Below are 23,337 nucleotides of genomic sequence, written 5' to 3'. Positions count from 1 at the left end.
AAGCATTCATTTGTTCATATATGACACAAGTCATGTTTTCTCCAACAGAGAGACCAAGGATACATCCAGTAGAGGGTATGAATTGCAAAAGAAAATATTAGGAAAAATATTCAAGGGTAGCTGTTTTGGCCGTGCTACAAAATGCAACAAAATACAAAAGGCCCCCAAAAGATATCACTGCTTGTGGATTTTAATTTTTGTTAAGGGATTCCTGACCTGCTTGCATGAAACACTGAAGGCTCTTTAGTATGGTAGAGGTAGAATCTTTTCAAGGACAGTAAATGGTTCCCTCTTCCTATTTACTCTGAATGGTCCATTCAAAGACATAATATTACTCTTTGTAGGTTATGATCATAAACCAGAATGGCAGAGAACTAATTAGTGTTTCATGTTCACAGTCAGCTCCCTGGGAAGCTTTGGATATTTATTTTGAATGAATTGGCGACACTGTATGAGGTCTTTTAAAAAAAAGTTTTGCATATGATATATTAGTTTTAATGATTTAAGTTAAAGTATATTTCCAATCATACACTTGAGTCATAAGCTTTTTTTTGGTTCATTATTTTGGTCTCCTAAGACACTGGTTGTCATTCAGAACTCTTTGAGAACAGATGGGAGAAAGTGTTATTTTTAATCTGCTGCTTGGGGTAGATGTAATGCTTTGAATCCTAAATATTTCTTCTCACCCCAGCCTCCCAGAGCATACAGGCTATTGAGGAGTGATATTGTTGTTGTGACTTGAATTTCCAGACCCTTATATCATAGATGGTTAATTTCTTTGCTTCATTCCATTTTCTTTCCCCTCTTCATTTTCTTTCTTCCTCTCTTAGTCAGTAGTGAACCTGATCAGTGAACTGCAAGAACAGATGTGTAGACTTCAGTTGGAGATTAATAGTAAAATCCAGGAAAGAAAATCTCACAGTAGGAAGCCAACTATGGCGGCACTCGGTCCTCAAGATAGTACAGATTTGGTGACAGAGGTCCCTACACAGAGTGATGTATGAGGAGCAAATATTGCCTGAGTCTGTGCATTGCCCCATTTCAAAGATCAAACTGATAAGTGCTAACCAGAGGTTGTTGTGATTAATTGGCAGTAACTTGTAAGGTTTTTACTAGACCCCCATACTATATTTACTAATAAACTAAAAGACCAGATTTGCTTGTCTTGTCTTTGATCTGGGCAAATTAACAATATGGCATGACTTCTGGGTGTAAATCAAGCCTTTGTTTCTTCCTCTTAGAAAGAATCATGTAAAATTTGAGGAACTGAACATTACACGTCAGCCATGACTGTCTAAAGCTTGCAGTGAGGAAGTCTTAATGCAAAAGATAATTTTCAAGCTGGTGCACTTTGATATGGATTTATTCTCGGGCCTATTGGATGAGACTCTTTTTTTCCTAATTGGATGTTGCCTGAAATAGATTGTGAGTTTGTATTGTTAATGCATGTTGAATGCAGTGTATAACATTCTGGATTTCTTAATGCTTGAAAAGCTTAATAGGCCTTCAGAATGCTAGTGAATTAGAGCCATCTAAAGGATATGACCCAGGAGCCTCTTAAAGATATTCCATAACCCTTTCCTTTCATGACTTTCATTTAAAGAGTTGTCAGCGTAATGAAAAACGTGCTGTACAGTACAATAAACCTCCTTTTATTACGGGGTACTATTCATCCAATGTAAAAGTAGGGAATCATTGAGGTATTTTTTAATTTATAGTGTCATTTGAAATATTTAATTTTATAAACATTAATATAATTATTTGAATATATTAAATAAATTTATATGCAGCATTTTTTTGCCTTGTCCTCACTTGGTATATCAAGCCATGTTCCCATTATAGCCATGAGAAAAATCATATCTCTGTTATAGGCATTCATTTAAGAAAAGGAGCTTTAAAATGTCTTCACATCACTGGCACATGTTTTTTGTGCATTGTGGACATTCCAAAAAGATCAAATGAATGGGGGAAGGACACAGTAAAACTCCATCATATATTTCTTTGTTTGGACCCCATAAATTTTGATTGCTTATCCTGAGAAACAAGAACTTCATTAAGGCTTTCTGGGATTTATAGAACAAACCTTCACTGTGTTTGATCAAAAACCACTTCACATGTCTGGCTAAAAGCTACTTTGGTTAAGCTGATGAGGTTGAGCAGAAGAAGAATGACATTGGTATGCCTAACATAAGCTCATTTTAAGACTCACTACTAGCTCAGTTTGTTCACGTTGCAGTGAGCTTTGAAGAATCATATGTTGGAGATGCACATTTTTAATCTGTTTATGTTCACTGGCTTTGTTTTAAGTAAGTGTCTTTTGCCTTCCATTAAATGTATTACAGATGTTGATTGCCTATTTTTGCCAGAAGAACTAGGCTAGATTAAAAGTTGACAAAAATATTTCCTAAACCTTTTTATAGTTTTAAATTAATGAAAAAGAAATAAAATATATGATATGAATCAGTTTTGATTGGACCAGGCACTCCTCTCTAAGATAGTGAAATAAGGTTCTGAGCTACATTGAACTGTTTGTAAAAAGAGAAACTAAAAAGAATAATGTGTCCATTTAAAAACAATAGATTTCTAGCTGGATTTTTTTTTAAACTTGCTGTGTGTCACTTTTTGCTTGGATCTGGTATTTGACAGGTCTTATTCCATATACAAGATTAAAAGCAGTTCCTTACTTTTCATAATTCCATAGCTGTGGAAATACTGAGCATTAAAATGATACTTTTTGATATTATGTATATTTTAAAACAAAGCAAATAGCTTTTAACCATTGGTAATAATAAAATAATTAAAAATATAAAAATACATGCCTCTTAATATGGAGACAAAATAGCACAATTATTGGGAAAAACTGCCCTCTAAAAAAACTCAGCCTCTCCAGATTTGACAATAATGTGCTTGCAAAGGGTGATGATTGGAAAAATTGGATGTGAGGGAAGAGTTTTCCACTCAAAATAAGGCCAGGAAGCCTTTTCTACATTATGTTTTGCCTTTTTGAAGTGATCCAATAGATTAAACTAGTTGGCCGGCTACATGTTCTTTGGTTGGCATTAAAGAGGATTGCCTTGAAACTCAATTTACCAAATGAGTTCATACCATGATTTCCAATCAGAGATTAGACCACCACAACCCAGGGAAAGAATTGAGAAACCTGGTGTACTAGAGTAAAAGGAAAAGGATGGAATGTGCAAGGCCACAGCATGTTTCCATAAGGATTGCTAATGTGACACCTGAATTGTGCCTATATTGTGCAGACTTCCTTTTTTTGTGGTTTCATGGTGGTGGTGGTGGGGGGGTGTTTGTTTCTTTTGGAATAGTGGTAAGGAGATGCTTTCTCCTAATTATAGGATTTAGTATACTAGTTCCCCAAATTTAGTCAAAATCTGTTCATTATATTGTCTAAGATCCTATAGTGGCAATTCATTATATTGTCTAAGATCCTATAGTGGTGACCACTCATGTAGCAATTCATCACAAGAGCAGCATTACGTTTTCTCTGTTCATGCAGACAGGCAGTGACAACCAAAGAACAGGATCCCAGACCAAAGCTGCCTGTTTCTTGCATGCCAGGTTTCCCAGGAAATCAGTGGAAACAATCTACTGGGTAGTGCAGGGAGACAATCACTAGTGCCATGGGATGGGCAGTTGTCAAGCCATCCCTCCCATAGCCTCTGTAGATCTCCACTTCTGGAGTCAGCATTTGAGAAATGTTTGTCTTACAACAGATGACATTGTCCTCCTGCCACCACTGCCTTTTTTTTCCTTTATACCAGTGCAGTTTCCCCTCTCTGCCACTTTTGACTGCTTTCATTAGCAGAACAGCACTGGCAGAGTTATGGTGATCTCAGACATAATCCTTTTCTTGAAATTCTTAAAGCTTACAGAAAAGAAAGGAGTCATTTTAATAGGTTGCCAGATGAAGATGTGTCTTGTAGAAGTCTGGCTTGAGAGAGTGTTGTTGAACAGAGATTATAGTGCTCGCTAGATGGTTTCACCAATATGTCTGATATCTTCAATTAAATACATTTGTCTTTTTTGCAGAATTTGTTACAAGAACTGAAACATCTAAAAATTAAAGTTGAAGAGCTGGAAAATGAAAGGACCCAGTATGAATGGAAACTGAAAGCAACTAAAGTAAGTAACACAATCCTGTTTCACATATTATGTAGATAAAATCTCTCCTGATATACTCAGGAGATAGAGGGAGGGAGATACCTGTGAGTTCATAGAACAAAAGTTATTATTGAGGTCAGTAGAGCTTTGGTTAGTATTCTTTCTTATTGATGCTTTCTTATTGACAATAATTTTCAGGCTGACATCTGTATACATTGGCACAAAAGTCAGTCTTCTGTATCCATGGATTTAATCATCCATGGCTTAAAATAACCCCCCCCCCAAAAAAAAAAAGTTTAAAAAAAAACAAAGTTTGATTTTCCCATTTTATATAGAGGACATAATACCCATTGTATATAATGGGACTTGATCATCCATGAATGTTGGTATCCACGTGGCATTACTGAACCAAGAATCTACTGTATACATTATTTGTTGTTTAAAATATTCAATTAAGTTGTGTCATAGTGCCAGAGTACACATAAAAAGTCCTAATATTCCACTGCAGCTTCAACTTAAAAGTAAAAACCAGTTTTACTTTGGAATCCTCCATCCCAGTCATTGTTCTCCAATTACTTTGTATTGTATATTGGATGGGAGTTACTCTCCAGGGCTTCCAACACCAGCATTTCCCAGGCCTACTTGGAGAAGGTAGTGAGGATTGAACCGGAAGTCCTTTGCATGCAGAGCATGTGCTCTAGTCTGAGCTGCTTAGCCTTACTCTGTGGAGAGGGGCTATTGTTCCTTACAAGCCAGTAATTGAAATCTTCATGGCTTTATATAATTCTCTAGTTGAAAAGGGGTTACTTTAAGGTCAAACCCTGTCTTCTGATTTCTTTTTTTCCCTATAAAACATTAACATGGACCTCTGACTTTTTAAAATTTAAATGGTACTAAGTATGGGACTAATTCAGTTTGCTCTGTTGGCTTAATTTTCAGCCTCTCATTAGCCCACCTTGTAGAAAAATACAAAAATATGCTGTACTTATATTTTCTCTTAGTAGAGATCATGGGAGCAACAGAAAAAAGCTTGGCTAGATGAAAATTTAAAAGCACCGTACCTACTGCTGCTTTCATCCCTTTTGGGTTCTACTTTGTTTTAAAGGAGAAGGGGTGGATTTAAAAACTGGGAGATCTGAGGTTTTCTGTTTTGTGTGGTAATCAGCCATTATTATTATTATTATTATTATTATTATTATTATGTTTATTATATTTATTTATACCCTGCTTTATCTCTCCCAAAGAAGACTCAAAGCAGTTTAACATAAAAGCATTAGGATATAATTGAAAATATACAAATATGCAAACATTAAAACAGAATTAAATATAAATAGTATTTTTAAAATCAAAGTTAAAATTCATTAAAGCATATTAAAAACCACAGCACCCCCTGATTTGATCTTAAAAACCTTTATCTTTAAAAGCCTGTCTGAATAAAAAGCTTTTCACCTGCCACCAGAAGGACAACAGGGAGAGGGCCATTATAGTTTCCTTGAGCAGGGAATTCCAGAGTTGAGGGGCAGCCTCCAAGAAGGTCTGTTCTCTCATTCCCAACAACCGAGCTTGAGATGGAGGTGGGACTGAGAGAAAGCGCTTTCTTGAAAATCTCAGGGCCTGGACAGGTTTGTACAAGGGGATGCAGTCAGCCAAATAGTCTGGTCCTGAACCATCTAGGGCTTTAAAGGTCATAACCAGCACTTTGAATTGTGCCCGGAAACAGATTGGCAGCCAGTGGAGGTCCTTCAGGAGGGGAGTTGTCCGCTCCCTGTAGCCAGATCCAGTTAGCAACCTGGCTGCTGCTCTTTGGACCAGCTGAAGTTTCTAAGTACTCTTCAGAGACAGCCCCATGTACAGCATGTTACAGTAATCCAGACAGGATGTAACTAAGGCATGTACCACTGTGGCCACATCTGGATTCTAAAGGAATGGGCACAGTTGGCACACAAGTTTTAATTGTGCAAAGGCCCTCCTGGCTACTGCCAACACCTGGGCCTCCAGATTCAGTGCCAAGTCCAGGAGGACCCCCAAACTGCGAACCTATGACTTCAGGGGGAGTGTAACTCAATCCAGCACAGGCTGAATCTCTATTCTCTGATCTACCTTCTGGTTGACCAGAAGTACCTTTGTCTTGTCTTAATTAAGTTTCAATTTGTTTGCCCTCATCCAGTCCATTAATGATGACAGACAGTGGTTTAGGGTCAGGACAGCTTCCTTGGCTTTAGATGGAAAGGAGTAATAAAGTTGGGTGTTATCTGCATATAGGTGGTACCATACTCCAGAACTCCAGGTGTCCTCTCCCAAAGGTTCATGTATATGTTAAACAGCATGGGGACCCTTATACCACAACAGTTGTTGTTCTGTGTCTACAAGTCATTTCCTACTTATAGCAATCCTAAAGCAAACCTATCCTGGAGTTTCTTGACAAGATTTGTTCATAGAGGATTTGTCTTTGTCTTCCTCTGAAACTGCAACTGTGATTTTCCTAAGGTCACTCATCGGGCCTCCCTCAATGGATTGTCACCATGTCATGATGAAGGGGCTTATGTATTCCAGTGAACCTGCAGGGAAAGCCGTTGAAGTCATGTGCTCCTGGGGGGCGGGGGTCTCCTAGAACAGCAAGGTCACAGGAGAAGAACCAGACCAAGCACAATCTGAAGTCCTCGATGGTAGAACAGGAAGATGATAACATGTTACAATGCCTTTGAAGGCAGAAGAAGGCTGCAACAAATGAGGGGCGACCCATCATCAGGTTAACCACGCCACTGGATCTGAACCTCTTTCTGTGAAGACTGTATTGATCGAGTGTGCACTAATCTCCGCACATAAAACAAATTTGCACACAGCAGTCTTCTAAGAAAAAGAACAGAAACCCCATAGTCCCATAGTGATCAGCGAGTGGAGACTGTGAAATCTGGAAGCCCCTAGTCACAGACTGGCACATAGTCAGTGGATATGGATTCAGCTGTTCTATGTCAAGGTCCAAGGCAGTAGAGTAGCTTGACAGCTGTATCCATGACTGAGCAGCCCTATTTAGAATCCACTCTGCTCACACATATGGAGAGGGGGCTAGAAAAGGTGTCCTAAACATAGTCTGCCTCTCTTATTCCTGGCTGGACTGCCTCATCCAGAGGGGTCACCATCTTGTGGTCAAAAAAGATAAATGCATTTTAGATTGTGGAACATACTGACACTGTTGGAAAGCTCAGCCTCTCACTGAACATCAAGAAAACCAAAGTGCTCTACCAGCAGTCACCAGCCAATCCCTCTGCAATGCCAGAAATTCAGCTTAGTGGTGTAATGTTAGAAAAGGTTGACCATTTCTGCTACCTTGGCAGCCACTTCTCCACAAAGGTCAACATCAACACCGAAATACAACACCGTCTGAGCTCTGCGAGTGCAGGAATTTTTTTTAATGAAGCAGAGTTTGTTTAAGGATCAGGACATTTGTAGGGATACCAGGATGCTTGTTTATAAACCTGTTGCCCTCCCAACTCTGCTATATGCCTACAAAACGTGGATCATCTACAAACTCCACTCTTAACTTCTGGAACAATTCCATCAACATTGCCTCCAAAAAATCCTACAAATCTCTCAGGAAGACAGGTGGTCAAATGTGGCAGAGACCACCAGCATTGAATTGACGTTCCTCTTACATCAGCTTCGCTGGACTGGCCACGTTGTCCAAATCTCCAGTCATCATCTCCCATCTGGAAATTGAGGTCCTCACTGCAAAAGAACATGCAGACCCAGAATAGGTTTCGACAGTCACCACGGATCCACTGTCAAAACTAACTTGGAAGGCAATCATACTTGGCTGCAAATGATAGCTATGATGCTGACTCCCCGGGTTTCCATGGCCTAATGAGGATTAAAACCCATCCTTCCAGGGTTGTTGTCTGATTTTCAACCACAACACCATGGTGTCTCTCACTACAATAATTTCTATCAAACCTGCCATCTCTTTGCAATCATAGGGAACATTTTTGTTCATTTGTCCATTTTTTTTCTGCTAAAAAGAAGCTTCTATTCTACTACCTTGAGAAACAAACAGCATTCTTTCTGTATTGGTATCACCTCTACACTAATGTTAAGATACAGTTCTACCAAGAAGAAAATAAGTTTTTACTTATCAGTCATAACAGAAACTGAAGTTTATATTTCTAGTTTAGCGTGGTGCTAAAAATAAATTGGCAGTGACCAGGCAGGTTCTAACATGCACTTGAAAAATTTGTCTGCTGTGAATGTTTGTATGTTTACATCTTTTTGGTAAGAGAGAGAAATGAACAAAAAGCTAATATTATTCTATTGTTTCAGGCTGAAATAGCACAACTTCAGGAACAATTAGCACTAAAAGATTCAGAAATTGAACGACTACAGAGTCAAATCTTGAGGACATCATCAAATAACGAAAGTGCAGAAAGAGGTAATAATGAAGGGATACATAAACAGCAACATGGCTTATTAAAATATACACATCAAATTCTGTTTACCCATTCTTCCCCACTTTGTGGATTATATTTCTCAGTCACTGCTTACTATTTCCATGCAGAGCTCTTTAAAAACATTCCTAGATATAATCACAACACAGTTTTGTCCCTATATTCTGATTCAATTATCTGTCAGTGGTCATTCTGAAGTATGTACCATGTTATATAATAAAGATAGTTGAAGTGTTACAGCAAATGTGTGAAGTAGTCTTTGCAGTTACAGCAGAACTGAAAGTTCCTTGAAGGCTTCTCAGGAGTGGTTAAGGAGCCTTACGTAGGGAATATGCCTACTGTATGATTTTTTTTATTCCATCCACCTTTAATCATGTATTTCTTTCTGTCTCATCCCAACTACTGTGCTGTGAATTTTATAATTTCACAGATTTTCAAGGACTACTTTTAATAAATGCCAAATATTTATGGTTAATTTGAAAAGCAGGCTGCACGTGCAATCTTTTGTGCACCCAGCCTAGTAATCCTTCAGCCTAAAATCCTTAATTTTTCAACCCTTTAAAGTGGGGGTCTCTGTATTCCTCTTGCAAATACATTAAAATACAGGCAATCCTTAAGTTATAAACATCAGACTTATAAACGACTCATAATTGAGAACGGGGCGATACTACTGGAAGTGAGAGAAATCTACCCCTAGGAAGGGAAATTCACTCCTGAAAGAGTTGTCATGGAGAAAAGGTGTCTCCACTGAAACTTTAGCGCCAATCCTTGTTTCCACAACAAGCATAATTTTTAAACATCCAATTCTCACAGGGACAGAAAGTGAAGTGAAACCTTCTGAACAAGGGCACAGACAGCAAAACAAACACCATGAGTGTTAACCCTTTCCTGTATATATAGGCTGGAATTACACTTTAAAATGTACCTGTTCCAACTTATAAACAAGTTCAATTTAGGAACAAATCTACAGAATCTACCTTGATCATAACTTGGGGGGCTACCTGTACTTCCAAAAAGGAAAAACCTACTTTTTTGGTGGACTATTCAAAGATGTCTTGACACACATTAAGAATTATGGAATTATGTTGCTTTTGATGTAGTCATAGACTTTGATATTAATTTTAGTTATTTGTTTTGTATGTGCATGGTTGGTATAATAAGGTATGTGTGAGTTACTAGAATATACTGTTTTTCTAACATGTTGGACATTTTAACAAACGTCTTTCTTGCTGACGTCCAATGTAGTCTTTGTAGTTCATTCCAAATGGTATAACCTAGTTTACAATCTTAAACATCCAACCAGTTAAATATTCTATGACATGCCATGCACATTGATAGTATAAATCATAATCATAGCTACTACTGTTGTAATAAAACCTGCTGATTTCAATACAGCCAACCTCTGAGTAAAAAAACACCTAAGGTAGCACTGTAATGCTACAATCCAATGCATATTAAGAAATAAACGTGCATTGTGGTTGCATTGTTAGTGAAACTAAATGAACTTAGTGGTGTTCCTTTGACTTGACAACTTTTGAAAGCTTATAAGAGTTCAGCAGTAATATTAAGGCATATCTGTTATTATTGAATGGATAATCTAATGAAATTGCATCTAATATCTGTGTTTTTTCCTGCATACTTTCTTTTAATTTCTCCATTTCCTATCGTAGAGGAAGTGTATAGGAGAAGGCTAAAAGAAAAACGTAAGCCTCAAGAATTCACTTCATTACTTCTCACACAAAAAATTATAGCTAAAGTGCACTTTTGCAGCAGTAATCATTCAATGTGCCTATATATTTGGCTGATAAATTACAACTCGCAGGATGAATATCTTACAGCTTGCAGCAAACAGACAGTTATTAAAATTAGACAAAAAAATCAAGGATGCATGTTAACAAAAATTGACTTTTAAACCTGCTGTGTCAAGGTCAACAGGCTCAGTATATCAGATTTGAAATCTCATCCAATGTTATGTAGTGGCATGTAAAGGCTGTAAAAGATATTTGGGGTATTTTTTTTTCCTTTTTAAAAGGAATGTTTACTCTGAAATATGACTACTTGACGTTTTCCATTTCTGTCATGAGAAAGGAGAGAGAGAAATCCACTTAATATTTGGGAAGGAAACCTAATCTCTTGACATAGGTCATTTCAAAGTCTACAAGTGATAACGAAAATGTAATCCAAATTCTAAAAAAACAAACAAAAAAACATGTACTGTGGCCTTTTCTCCTTTAAATCTGTCTGATTGCTTGTGCATTGCTTGCTGTGCTGTGCTGCTTTGTTTTGTTGGGGGGGGGGGCTGTGCAAGATCATATCGAACTGTAATTAAAATATATAATCCACTAATTATTTCACTCATTCATAAAATTCTGTTTTGCTTCAATAAACTGAATAGAATGGTAATCTTAATATTTTTGCTTTCTTTTAGGAAAAAAACCTGAATACTTATATTCTGACTACTAATAATGTTGGGTGCACATACTATTTTGTTATTCTTTCCTTGTGTGTCACATTGCCATCTTTGGAAATTCCTTTGGAATGTGAACAAGTTGATTCACCAATTATTTTTAAGTCCGGGATTTAGGATAATTTTACTTAAAATGTGTAGTAATGTGTATTGCTTGCACAATTCCTGTGATCAAACCATTTCTGGAGTCTACTGTCATCTCTTCATTTTTCTCAAGCTATTTAGATGAATTAGTGCCTAGTGGTTTCAAACAAAGTTATTCTCTCTGTCTGCCACATACAAAACTTTACAGACATACCCACTATAACACCTGATTTTAAGATAAGCTCCTATGCATAAGTTACAAATGAGCTTCGGTACACAGTGGAAAGTCATCTACTCCAGTATGAATGCTTCATTTTGCTAACTGATACGTAGGTTTTGTGTAGATGATCAGGAAGTGGACCTAAATACAAACAAGATTAAACACCTTTTTGGAAATGTTGTGCAAGTGTCCTCCTACTCACATACTGAGGCCCCTTCCACACAGCTGAATAAAATTTCACATTATCTGCTTTGACCTGGAATATATGGCAGTGTGGACTCAGATAAATTCAAAGCAGATATTGTGGGATTTACTGCCCTGATATTCTGGATTATATGGCTGTGTGGAAGGGACCTGAGACATTCCTTTCCTCTCTTTCCCAATACACTCCATATCTGCTCCCATAGCTGTGCACTGTGACTTTAAAACAGATTTTGGGGACTCATGCAGGCTGCAGTGAGAGGAAATTCATTCTACAAAAGGAAATACATTCTGCTGAAAGATACATTTGATTTTACCCACATAATTTTCCATTGTTTGTTTTAGTTTAAATAGAGATTTGTGATTCTGTGCCATGTGAGGCAGCTCAGGGTGCCACTACACCACAATGCTGGCCACGTTATTTGTCATTGTAGTACTGTCTTTAGTTATTTCTTTACCATCTTGCTTTTCTCCCACTATGGTAGTGGTTCTCAACCTCTGGGTCCCCAGATGTTTTGGCCTTCAAGTCCCAGAAATCCTAACAGCTGGTAAACTGGCTGGAACTTCTGGGAGTTGTAGGCCAAAACCCCTTGGGACCCACAGGTTGAGAACCACTGCACTATGGGGTCCCAGTTTCCCTTTTCATAGGAAAATCTTAAGAATATTTCATTTAATTTCTCTAAACAAAAAAAATGTGTACCTTTCACAGCATTTATTGTCAATTTGTGGTACAAGTTTTATTTTGTGTTTGCTGGTCACCAGTGGACAAGATACACATTTCTAAATAAAAAAAACACTGTCTGCAGTAGAAGACAGTTGTCTGATGAGAATTTGTAATTATAAATACAATCTGCCTGATGTAGGTGACTAGAAAAAAGTTATCCACTATAGGAGGAATCAGTATTGTGTTTGTAGGCTACTCATCAGGAACTAGAAGCCAATGGCTTGGGAACTGACACCAGTTCATGAACCATGGACCACCATTGATCACATGGATTGCCTGTCATTAAAGCAGTTACCACCTCTAGTAATTTAAATAAAGGAAGTGATAGTCTGTGTATTCACTGTTCTTGGTCCATTTTATTTCTTGTCTTCTGAAGATTACCATAAATATTCCTGCTCTGAGACAATAACATATGAAAATGTTTTCTGAAACCTTTTGTTTAGATCAAGAGGTACAACATCTGAAAGTAGGAATGGAATCATTACTAGCTGCAAATGAAGAAAAGGTAAGAAAACAGTAAATGGTAGCAAATGGTAACTGGTATTCTGTTCAATATTTACAATGTTGAAAGTTGAATTTACAGCCTTGTTAATTTTGCAATTCACATTCACAACTGTGTATCATTGCCAATATCTCAAATGCCCCCTCCTCAAAACACACTTTAGGTATCAGGCTGCCACTACAAGTCCTTTCAGTCACCGCTCAACACACTATGGTTGACTGGTAGGAGGGGGGCATGCAGGTCATCCTTGTTGGTGCAGCTGCCCAATGTCTACAGTGCGTTTTAAAGAATTAAATCAGTAGACTAATTATAGCTATGTCATCCTAGCTATGCCTCCCATGCAGGATCTCAGGCTTTGTTTTGAGGGTCATGAAAAGAGTGTAGCTCACCAGTTGAATTTGTAAATGCACTAATTTACTGCTCATTCTTTTAATTTTACTGCTGAACTAATATGCTTTCCCCATCTTTTCTGACTTGTTTACAACTGCAAGCAGCTTGCTTCCTGATGATATTGAGAGAGGGGCTATAAATAGGGACAAATAACATAAATCCTATATTTTCTCCACTTTTTAACCTCTTTCTAGTTGCCATGGGTTTAACTAAATATTTGAAGATTTATAAGCACAAAATCATTGTGAAAACGAAAAATCATAACAATATTTCATCTCCTCTTTGTATTGTGTCTAATACCTCTGAGGATTCCAGCTGCCCCCTTATCATGAGAAAGACTGGATATGAATAAAATAAAATGCTAGAAGAAAAGAGGCATTGAAGAAAAAGGCTGTAGTTTGCAAGATATGGTTATTTTTTGCCCAGCATGGGGAAATCATAATTATCAGTCTTCATAATCTGGCTCTCCCATTATTAGTATAACTAGTTTATTAGGTTACACACCCTGGTATCCTAAAATTTCCTGTGACTCACATCTTCTTGTCACACCTATTTTCATGAAGGAAGTGCCATAGTGAGAACTTAATCATAGAACCGTCTTGACCCCTCTCAATTTTCAGTTACTGGAAATGACATAAAGCAGGTGATGTCCCATGAGAAGGGGAGAAAATGACAGCTGAGTTCTGTCAAACAGGGTGCCAGTACTCAAGCTGGGTCTCACCCTAGGAGTGTTTCCTATCTCAGAGAGAATGTGCGTGCAAACTACCCACCCCCCAATATGATCCCAATAAGCATGACTTGCGGAAATTGTATCAGGCTTTCTTTTTTTATCAGTTTGCATGCCCTGTAGCAATAACATGACATTTTAAGGCAACTGCAGGGAAGAGAATGAGTATCATTTTACTGCAACAGATTACTGTTTCTATTTCCAAAATATTGTTATGCTACAGAGAGGCCAATTATCACAGTGTTGCAGGTCTCATACTATGTTTTTGTACAAAAGAGAGCCCTGTTTACACATCTTTCCAAGAAACAGAGTGAAATTTTAGGTTCACAAAGCCACAAACAATTCTGAACCTATCTAAAACTTACTACAGTAGAGTCTCGCTTATCCAACCTTCGCTCATCCAACGTTCTGTATTATCCTACACAGTCTGCCTCCCACCCGGATCCACAGCTCTTTCTCTAGACAGCAACGCGAAGTAGACCAACACGTCCAACAACAAGTGACAGACTTGTTGTAAAACATGATGTTTTGGTGCCCAATTTGTAAAATCATAAACTAATTTGATTTCTAATAGGCTTTTCCTTAATCCCTCTTTATTATCCAGCATTTTTGCTTATCCAATGTTCTGCCCGTTTATGTTGGATAAGTGAGACTCTATTGTATATAGAATTGTCAAATCTCAGGCTGTCCTTGATCAGCAATTTTGATGGGTTCATCTCTGGGCAAGATGAAAAGACCAAATATAGATATCCAGTTCAGCTGTACAGCAGCAGTTCACTACAGTTTGCAGGGTTTAATGAATATTTTGCTACAACATACAATGACTATCTGCGAGGTAGTTACGTGTTTGTTTAGCAAGTTTTCTTCCACTTATTGTGATGCCAGGCTCACCTTCCATTCTGTTCTTCATCTACCTTGTGGCTAATAGGAAGTAGGCTAGATTAAAAGTTTCTAATCCCTTCTCCCTAAATCAGTGAGAAGAAATAATATCATTTTATTTAAGCCATGATCAAACAAAAATAATCTCTATGTGTTCGAATGACAAGTTGTGAACACCTGGCTGGTGCTCAATGACATCATCAGAATTCTCCCTAGACCTCAGATTTGTGGGGAGCATAAGGCAAACCTATCATAGGGTTTTCTGGAGCTGAGTGTGTGTGACTTGCTCAAAGTCACTCTGTGGCCTTCCATGAGTGTGGTGGTGATGTCATCATCAGAACAGGGAACAAAAGATTGATTAACAGCATCCAGTCCACAAATATTGAGCGGGGGGCGCATAATCTTTCACACAGCAGCAACTCCACAACCTCAGTGAGTAGAAAAAGTCCCATTGCCATTGTGTTATCCCCAACAAATAAAAATATTTGATATTTTGGAACTATATGCCAATTTTATTTATTTTCTCTTCGTTTCCTTTTAGGATCGTCGGATAGAAGAATTAACAGTTTTGCTAAGCCAATACCGAAGGGTGAAAGAGATCATGATAGCAGTACAAGGTATATTTAATGAATAGTACACTGCATGGAAGTGTACTTCTGAAATTGTGTGACATACTTTGATTAGTCATTTTATTCCATACCCAAAGGTGTGTCCCTGAGGTGAAGCAGATATATTAGTCCAATAAAGGTTATTAAAGTTTCAAGTAGATAAATTCTGTGTTCAGATTTTGTTGAAAATCCCTAACCCTTCAACCGAGCAACATAGCAGCCACCAGAATGGGCCAATAGTACCGTTGGTCCTTAGAGGAAGTGGAAGGTTGTCAAATGAAGTTTCCTCCCAACAAATAATGCTTGGGCACTCAGCCAGAAATGTTAAGCTTTATTCTGCCGTGTTTGTGTCCTTGTGGTGTATGTAGAAAGGTGAAACTTAATGTGAAAATATCTCATTCCTTCCTCTGGGTGTGCTTTACTCCCTGGAGTGATCTGCCTTTACAACACACAAAGACATGGGGTGGGGGCTGTTGGAAGCCCTTTGTGAGAAGAATGTTGAATTGTTGTCCTCCTCCCTGTTCTTTACTTTAAACAACTTGACCATGGCTTGATACAGCTGGCTGTATAAGAAAACTTATGAGATGCCTCTGAAAGTTTTCCCATTGAATGGTGTACTTTCCAGCAAAAACAAAGACATTGCTTCCACTGACAAAGACAGGGCATCTGTATGTATCACCTACGGAAGTGATTTCCTACTTGTGTGTGTGACTTGAATCCGACTGATAGCACTACTTTTTGGCCAATTTCTCCATGTTTTGCTCCCTGGTTGTTGGGCATGAAAATGCAATGTTTAGAGCACTGTAATTTGCCATAATAAAAAATGCTTGTCACCTGGGATTATTTGCTTGTGAAGGTGGCTAAATTGTAATAAATGCAGAACAATTGGCTACCAACTGACCTTAGTTTGCAACCAAATAGCCCTAGATCCAGGTACTTGCCAAAATGTTGTGCAGCTGCTTGAACTTCAAATTCCTGTCATGCAGTGCTTGGTTTGTGTGCAATAGGTTTTGCCAACAATTGCTCATTACTGAAAGTGTGGATGGCTTTTGGCCCCCCAGATGTTGTTGGACTGCGATTCTCATCAGCACAAATCAGAACAGAAATTATGAGAATTACAGGCCAACAATACAGGGAGGGCCTATAAAGTTTATAAATCCTATATCACCTAGGTTGGTAACTTTGATGAGATTCCTAAATATATTCCATTTGTTATTAAGCAACATGCACACAGCATGGCACAGTTAAGACAAAATGTCTGCACTGACTATAATGCCAAGCAGCTAAGCAATGGCTTTATTCGTTGTAAAGCAATTGCCTGTGTGACTAAATGGGTAATGGTGCAAACATTTTGTGATTTCTGTGGGATTCAGCAAAACTATTAGAAAGAATCTACTCCCCACTACTAAAGTATATCTCAGGCTGTTTATCCTTATTTGGTCATGAAATTTTCTGTCACTTTGAAGAAGACATAATAAAGTTATTAGAGTTGGCTTTTTTAAAAAGAAAAGAAAATTTGTCTACTATAGCATTTTTTCATACCTGACTAGACAGCTGCATAAAATGTTAAACTTCCTGTCTGCATTTAGAATAAAGCAGTCAAGAAAAGAAGTGAATACACAGAAAAGCTATTTTTAAAAGTTGTCTTCAAAGATGGAGGCCAGGACAACATCCTTTGAATGCTGTGTTAGATACATACATACACACACATCAGAATCATTTAAATCCTAAGGGATACTCTCCCTTTATCAATCTAGTATGGGAGTGAGGAGATAAATGGATTTCCAAGGCCAATTTTTACTCTTTCAACCCTGTTTTTTGTTTTTTGTTTTTTTGTTTTTAATGAGTTTCGCTAGATACGATGGAAAGGAAACGGATTTGGCACTTACTGTAACTGGCTTTAAATGTTTAAATGATGTTTATCTAAGGATAATTTTTAATCTTGCTTGTATAAAGTATTGTGTGCTTTTATATTTTTCTTGTTTTATACTGGCACTGAATATTTGCCATTATTATGTTATGAGCTGCCCTGAGTCCCCCTGGAAAAATACAAATGCATCATCATCATCATCATCATCATCACCATCATCATCATTATTAAGTAGCTTTCAGTTGTATAATCACAGCTTTTGCAAGAGATGGGACTGTTTCCTGAGATAATAAAAATTGGTAACTGAGAAACTAATTTAAACCACCAGCTTTCCTATAATGCAATATTTATTAAGACAAACTCAACCCTCCTTTAAATCTTCTTAATAATAGGTCTAGCATGAAAATAATATTGAATTGCTATCCTTTTTGCAGACTACACAAAAGATATATGAAAAGCTGGAAGTAATTTTCCTGTTTTGTAACCTATCCCACATTTCTCAGAGCATAATATGTCAAATTCATGGTATTAGGCAACATTTTGTTCCACACATTTATATTTTCCAGTGACATAATGTAAGTTTAAAGCGCTCACTTGACACAAAATGCATTGTGACCTAGTTTACTATAATTAACTACAGAACTTTTGGCATATGTGTGTGCGTGTATAGATGAATGGATGGATGGATGGGTACATGATAGATAGATAGATAGATAGATAGATAGATAGATAGATAGATAGATAGACAGACAGACAGACAGACAGACAGACAGACAGACAGAGATATGTATCTAGAACTGTCTTTATAGAACAATATGGAAAAAATGTGAGTAGTTCTTTCATCTTTACCAATGGCACACAGTTCCTCTAGAATTTAGAAACTGGACAGAGCAGTTAAGCTACAATACCTCCAGCATAAAAACATTCTTTTAATGCTACATTTAAGGTACCCATCACTGAAATAAATAGGGTGCCAAAATTCATGCTGCCTGAATATAAATAGGTCTGTGTTGGGACAGCACCGTGATTTGCATTCATAGGTATTCTAGTGTGTTTACTTTATGGAGCTACATCAGTTGTGTTACAAAGGATTATTAAAATTGTTGGCTTGTTTTACATGAATTGGTTCTTAATATGCTTATGATTGTGAAACATTTCTATGTATCAGAAATCTTTTAAGCATTCTCAGTTCTAAATTATGATTTTCCATCATTTTTGGAGATATACCTTCTATAGTTTGTGAAGTTGTACTGTACTGCATATGGCGTCTACCCACTAAACAAGTTACTCTAATGATCAGCAAGAGACATAAGTACTTATTGATTACGTAAGAGATTTAATTTACCAACTTCATGTGTCGTATCCTTTCTGCATTTCAAGAAATTTCAAATATGGGTAGCTTGATTGAATTTGAGATTAAATATGTTTATGACTATAGTGACATTTTAATAAATCAGCATTTGACCCACACAGAGAGATTTAAACTGTTTGATCCTTTCAGGAACATCAGAAAGAGTTTTATCTGTTAGCAGCGACGATGATCTTGAGGCAACTTTAAGAAAATGGAGTCCAATTAATACGGCCCAAATGGAAAACTTTAAACCAGAGGTTGGTTGGTTGATTTTTCCTTTTCTCCATTTTCTACACAGATTGTTGTGGCGTTTGTTTTCAATATATTTAAATTCTTTTGCACAGGTATTTCCATGGGAAATGACCCCACCTACACTGCTTCCACCATCACAAAAAGTGCTGGAAATCAGGCAAGATCTTGTACCACATTTTTTTTATAAATCACTATTATTGTGAGGATGCATTCAGGCTGAGTTTAAAAAGCCAAAAAGCTTCAGATTTTGTTCCTGTTCTTTCAATCCATACACGTGTTAATTCTTTTACAAATATTTTCTGTCAGAAACCTTTTATTCCTGTGCTCCAGGTCAGTTTATTGTAACTTGGTATAAAATTGTAAAGAACAGAATCAACAGTGGTAGTTTGTATCAACTTAGAGAATGAGGGAATCAAATTGGTAGCATAGGCTTTCATAGACTTGAGCCTGGATGCATCCTGAATGAATTTCATGTTGCTGCAAAAATTAGTTTGGCCAGATGGAATAAAACATGGGAATGTGCCTTAAAAAATTGTTCTCTAAAGTCTGTCTGTTGTTTTCCATAACTATTAATAGTGGAAGCTCTCCAGATCCGGCAAATAAATTTTCAACAAATGGAGAAAGCCTGGAATTCCAAAATAGGTGAGAGCAATATCTTTGGACACTTCTCAGACAAAGTATGCAAGGTACTTTGAAATAATACCTATTTTGTTTGAAAAATATGTGACTGCTGGCCCAGTTCAAAGGGACCAGCCTACTGTAATGCAACAAAACTACCCCACTTTATTCAGGCGGTGCTACTCACTAGAACTAAAAGAGGCTTTCCCCCAAAGGATGCCAGTAGTTAGCCCGCAATTCCTTGTGCTCGCCAGTGATTGGTCTTCTTTCTGTCTTTTTCCCACTGCCATACAGTGACCTTTTCCATTCAGATACACCAGATTGCTGCTGAGTGGATTGTGGCACTGCTTTCTTTTACTGATACATGTTTAATCGAACTTTTGAACTGTTTTTCGGAATTTAACTTTATTTATATGTATTTTGTTTTTTATCAATTTAAGGTCATTTGTTAGTTCAAAGAAAAGGTAAATTGATGTAGTATTGGCTATTTACAGGCCTGGGCAACTTTTAGGAATTGTGAACTGTATCCACCCTCGCCATGGACCCTGCGGGCTGTCTCAGCCCTGCCCTGCTATTTCTGCCTCCCAGTGCAATTAGCCATTTTGGACCATACAACTCATCCCACCTGTTTTCTACCTATGGCAGTGGTTCTCAACTTGGGGTCCCCAGATGTTTTTGGCTTTCAACTCCCAGAAATCCTAACAGCTGGTAAACTGGCTGGGAAATCTGGGAGTTGTTGGCCAAAAATATCTTGCGACCCCAGGTTGAGAACCACTGACCTATGGGATTTTTTTTTTCAAAGTAGGAGATCTCACTGACTTGAAAGAAAGGGCCGATAAGACGTTCAGGCGGTGTCTTAAGGTGCAGAGATAAAAAGGATTTTTAGAAAGGAAGAAAGGACTTAGTCAATCTGCAAAGATGGTCTTGGGGTTTCATTTGGTTTTCACACCCCTAATAGAAAATCATTCTATTAGCTTTACTACTGTAAAGTCTCTACACATACTCCATTGTATCTAGGAATGCCATGTTTGTTGACCCATGAGCATGCAACATTACAATAACAGTCATTCTCTTACTTGGTTTGCTGATCACCAATATGTGTTATAAACTAGTTTAGTAAATATTATGCACATACATATCTTGTAGATGGCAAGAGCTTTTAAATGTGATGAGGTACGAATGTACTACTTATGCTGGTAGGAACTGTACTCCATCCAAACCTTAAGATTGCTGCTGATGTAATAGTGACAGAAAAAATGTGAAATATCAGTTTTCAGTTACTTCTAGTTCAGGAACCTGTAGTCTTCCAGATGTTGCCAAATTCCTGTTCCCAATCAAACATAGTGAGCCCAGTAAATGCAATCTGACAGGCATAACAGTTCACCTGGAAGTTCACAAGTTTGCCACAGCTCTTCTAGCTACTTCTACTTAGGGTCTTGTAATTTGTTTGTTGTTTGTGACTCTGTGTATGTTTCATGTTGCTTGATCTCTTTCATGCAAATTATTGTCTTTCTCCTTTCAAGGGTGCCACAGAAAAAAATATCAAGTAGTCTAGAAGACTTGCAAAGTGAATCCTTGGAAAAGGTTTGCTAAATACCATGACATTTTTGTTTAAGATATATGCAGGTGACTTAATGTATAGTGCAGCATAGCAAAAGTTTGGTGGCTGAGTAATTCTAATTTTATTTGATTTTTGTGATTGAAAGAAAATATAAATAAATATTTATATAATATGGGAATGGTCTGTTATACCAGCAAACCCAAAAATATTTCAGTGTGGTGGATGCAATAAACTAATGTAAGGTGTTCTGACCAGTATACCCATGTAATGCAAGTCATAATCTTGAGTTGCTTTGTACACATTGATTTCATTTGAAGGTGTCTTATGACTGTGATAACATCCAGAGGCTATGTAGTTAACCTCAAAATGCCTTTCAGAGTTTCTCTAGCATGTTTTATGTGGACCTTTCATTTTATCTTTTAAAATATGTTGTGATATTGTCAGTGGCAAATGAATGAAGGACTAACTTCTGTAGTTATTCTAGAATTCAAAGGTCTATTTTCTCCTTGTTCTATTTGTTACTATAGAAAATACAGATCTTCTCCTACTGTGCAAAAGACAACAATGCAGTCAACCATTCATAATCTCGGGGGTTACAAGCGCAAGGGCCCCCAATGAAAGTGAAAAATCACAAATAAAACATTGCTGGGTTTTTTTTATGTGAGAGAACATCTCTCTAGGAATATCTAGTTTCTTCAGCATGACACTATGTTTAACTTCTGCTGAAAGCTGTCTATAGAATCATATTGGAAGACCCAGAGATAGCTAGAGAATACCTTTTAAATCAAATCTTTGAATAACAAATTTGCAAAAGTCAAAAACTAAAAAAAAAATACCAGCATTTTAGCTCAGCTCCACTTTGGTTATTCCTCCTGCATAAACACATTTGAAAAAGTGGATTTACTTAAATGTAAGGTGGAAAGGAAGACCTGCAATATTTCCATGCATTGGGCATTACACTCTCCAGTTATATGTGGAATACAGCATATGCGATCTAAATGGAATAATGTATGTTCATCATTCCTCAAATTCAGAGGGGTCTGTGCATGTGGTACTCTCTGCATGTACAAACTATCCAAGTGTTATATCCATTTCATGGAAGTGAAGTCAACTTGTGTTTAGTGGGATTTTGCTGATCTCTCACACGCATTTGGCAAAAGTGAATAACCCAGCATAATGCAGTTTGTGCCGCGTGGTCTGTTATTATAGCAGGTGGTTAAACATCTGTTCTGTATCTTAGAATTTGGAATTCATTTCTAACACACAGCCTGAGGAAGTCACTGGCACAAATTCAGTTGATTTCAATAGAAGCTGGATTTAGCTATATTTAAAAATTGGAAGGGAACAAGAGATGCACACTAATGTCTATGTGGCAGGGGATTGTATATTAAGGAGAAAATAAACCTGCTATTGTTTTTCCAAAGCATCACTAGAAATCAAACTAAAATGTTAATATATGTTTACACTAACATTTGTTTGTTACCTTCTCTCCTTTACACTTGGAAATTGTCCTCTCTGCAACTTCCTAGCATGTAGATGTGAAACCAATAGAACGTGATATAGAGAAAGAGGTATATTAACTCCATTTTAACATTTACATTCTAAAAATAATTTTTATCATATAGTTGTTCTTTTTTGTCCTTTTCGTCACTTCTAATGTACATTGATGCATATTCGTGAGCTGATGCTTTGAGCAAACTAGTTAAGGTTTCAATTTTAGCTTTTTATAGTAGATATTGTAATAAATTCAGAGCTTTAAGGAAAATTTCCCTTGGATTAAAGAGATGGGAAAGGATGAAGGCACATCAAATACTTATATGTCTAAAGACTGAGACATTATAGCATAGTTTCTGACTCACTAGCTGGAAGTTAAAGTTGGCGCCACGTAGACTGCCCACCAGTCAAAATAACATTTCCCCATCCCTCCAAAGAACATAACTGATCAGTCACTACAAAAAAGAAATGGACATATAGGTGGAAGTGGTAATTATGAGTCATGTGGCATTTTCTTTCCAAACTGAATGTGTAGTGATAAGATGAATAAAAAAAAGAAATAATGCTGTGCAAGTTTTTTATTGCATGTTTTTTTCACATTAGTGCTATCTGCCATTGTACTTATCATTCTAGATTTTACACTTGTTCATTCCTACTCATGTACATTATTTAGATCTTGGCCTTAGAATAAGGCCTTGCCTACAGGTCTTTGTGCTTTACTTGTGGTGTTCCTTCTTAAATGCCACAGATAAACCACAATAGTTGCTGTCGCTCTGAAGTCAATAGGCCTTGTTATTTCTTTCCCTGAATATCATGGAACACAGGAGC

The 23,337-nt window shown here is 37.3% G+C and overlaps 1 protein-coding gene across 20 annotated transcripts in view; it reads left to right on the top strand.

Moving 5' to 3' along the window:
• Positions 1-23,337, top strand: part of ppfibp2 (PPFIA binding protein 2) — a 139,591-nt gene that overhangs the window by 94,709 nt on the left and 21,545 nt on the right. For 13 of the 20 annotated variants that reach the window (XR_010001956.1, XM_062967729.1, XM_062967725.1 and 10 more), the window contains 11 exons: positions 831-998; positions 4,051-4,143; positions 8,437-8,545; positions 10,232-10,264; positions 12,701-12,762; positions 15,297-15,372; positions 18,735-18,841; positions 18,929-18,993; positions 19,413-19,478; positions 20,978-21,038; positions 22,545-22,586. Coding sequence is in view for 19 of the 20 variants with exons in the window: in XM_062967729.1 (XP_062823799.1) it covers positions 831-998; positions 4,051-4,143; positions 8,437-8,545; positions 10,232-10,264; positions 12,701-12,762; positions 15,297-15,372; positions 18,735-18,841; positions 18,929-18,993; positions 19,413-19,478; positions 20,978-21,038; positions 22,545-22,586 (882 nt within the window). In the remaining variant the exon portion in view is untranslated. The remainder of the gene's footprint in view (positions 1-830; positions 999-4,050; positions 4,144-8,436; positions 8,546-10,231; positions 10,265-12,700; positions 12,763-15,296; positions 15,373-18,734; positions 18,842-18,928; positions 18,994-19,412; positions 19,479-20,977; positions 21,039-22,544; positions 22,587-23,337) is intronic. The other 7 variants (XM_062967734.1, XM_062967739.1, XM_062967735.1 and 4 more) reach the window with 5 other exon arrangements.

This window comes from Anolis carolinensis, chromosome 1, assembly GCF_035594765.1.
Source record: "Anolis carolinensis isolate JA03-04 chromosome 1, rAnoCar3.1.pri, whole genome shotgun sequence".
In the NCBI taxonomy this organism is placed as follows: Eukaryota; Metazoa; Chordata; class Lepidosauria; order Squamata; family Dactyloidae; genus Anolis; species Anolis carolinensis.
Note: the sequence above shows the minus strand (reverse complement) of the source record. Positions and strands in the feature narration are given on the sequence as shown.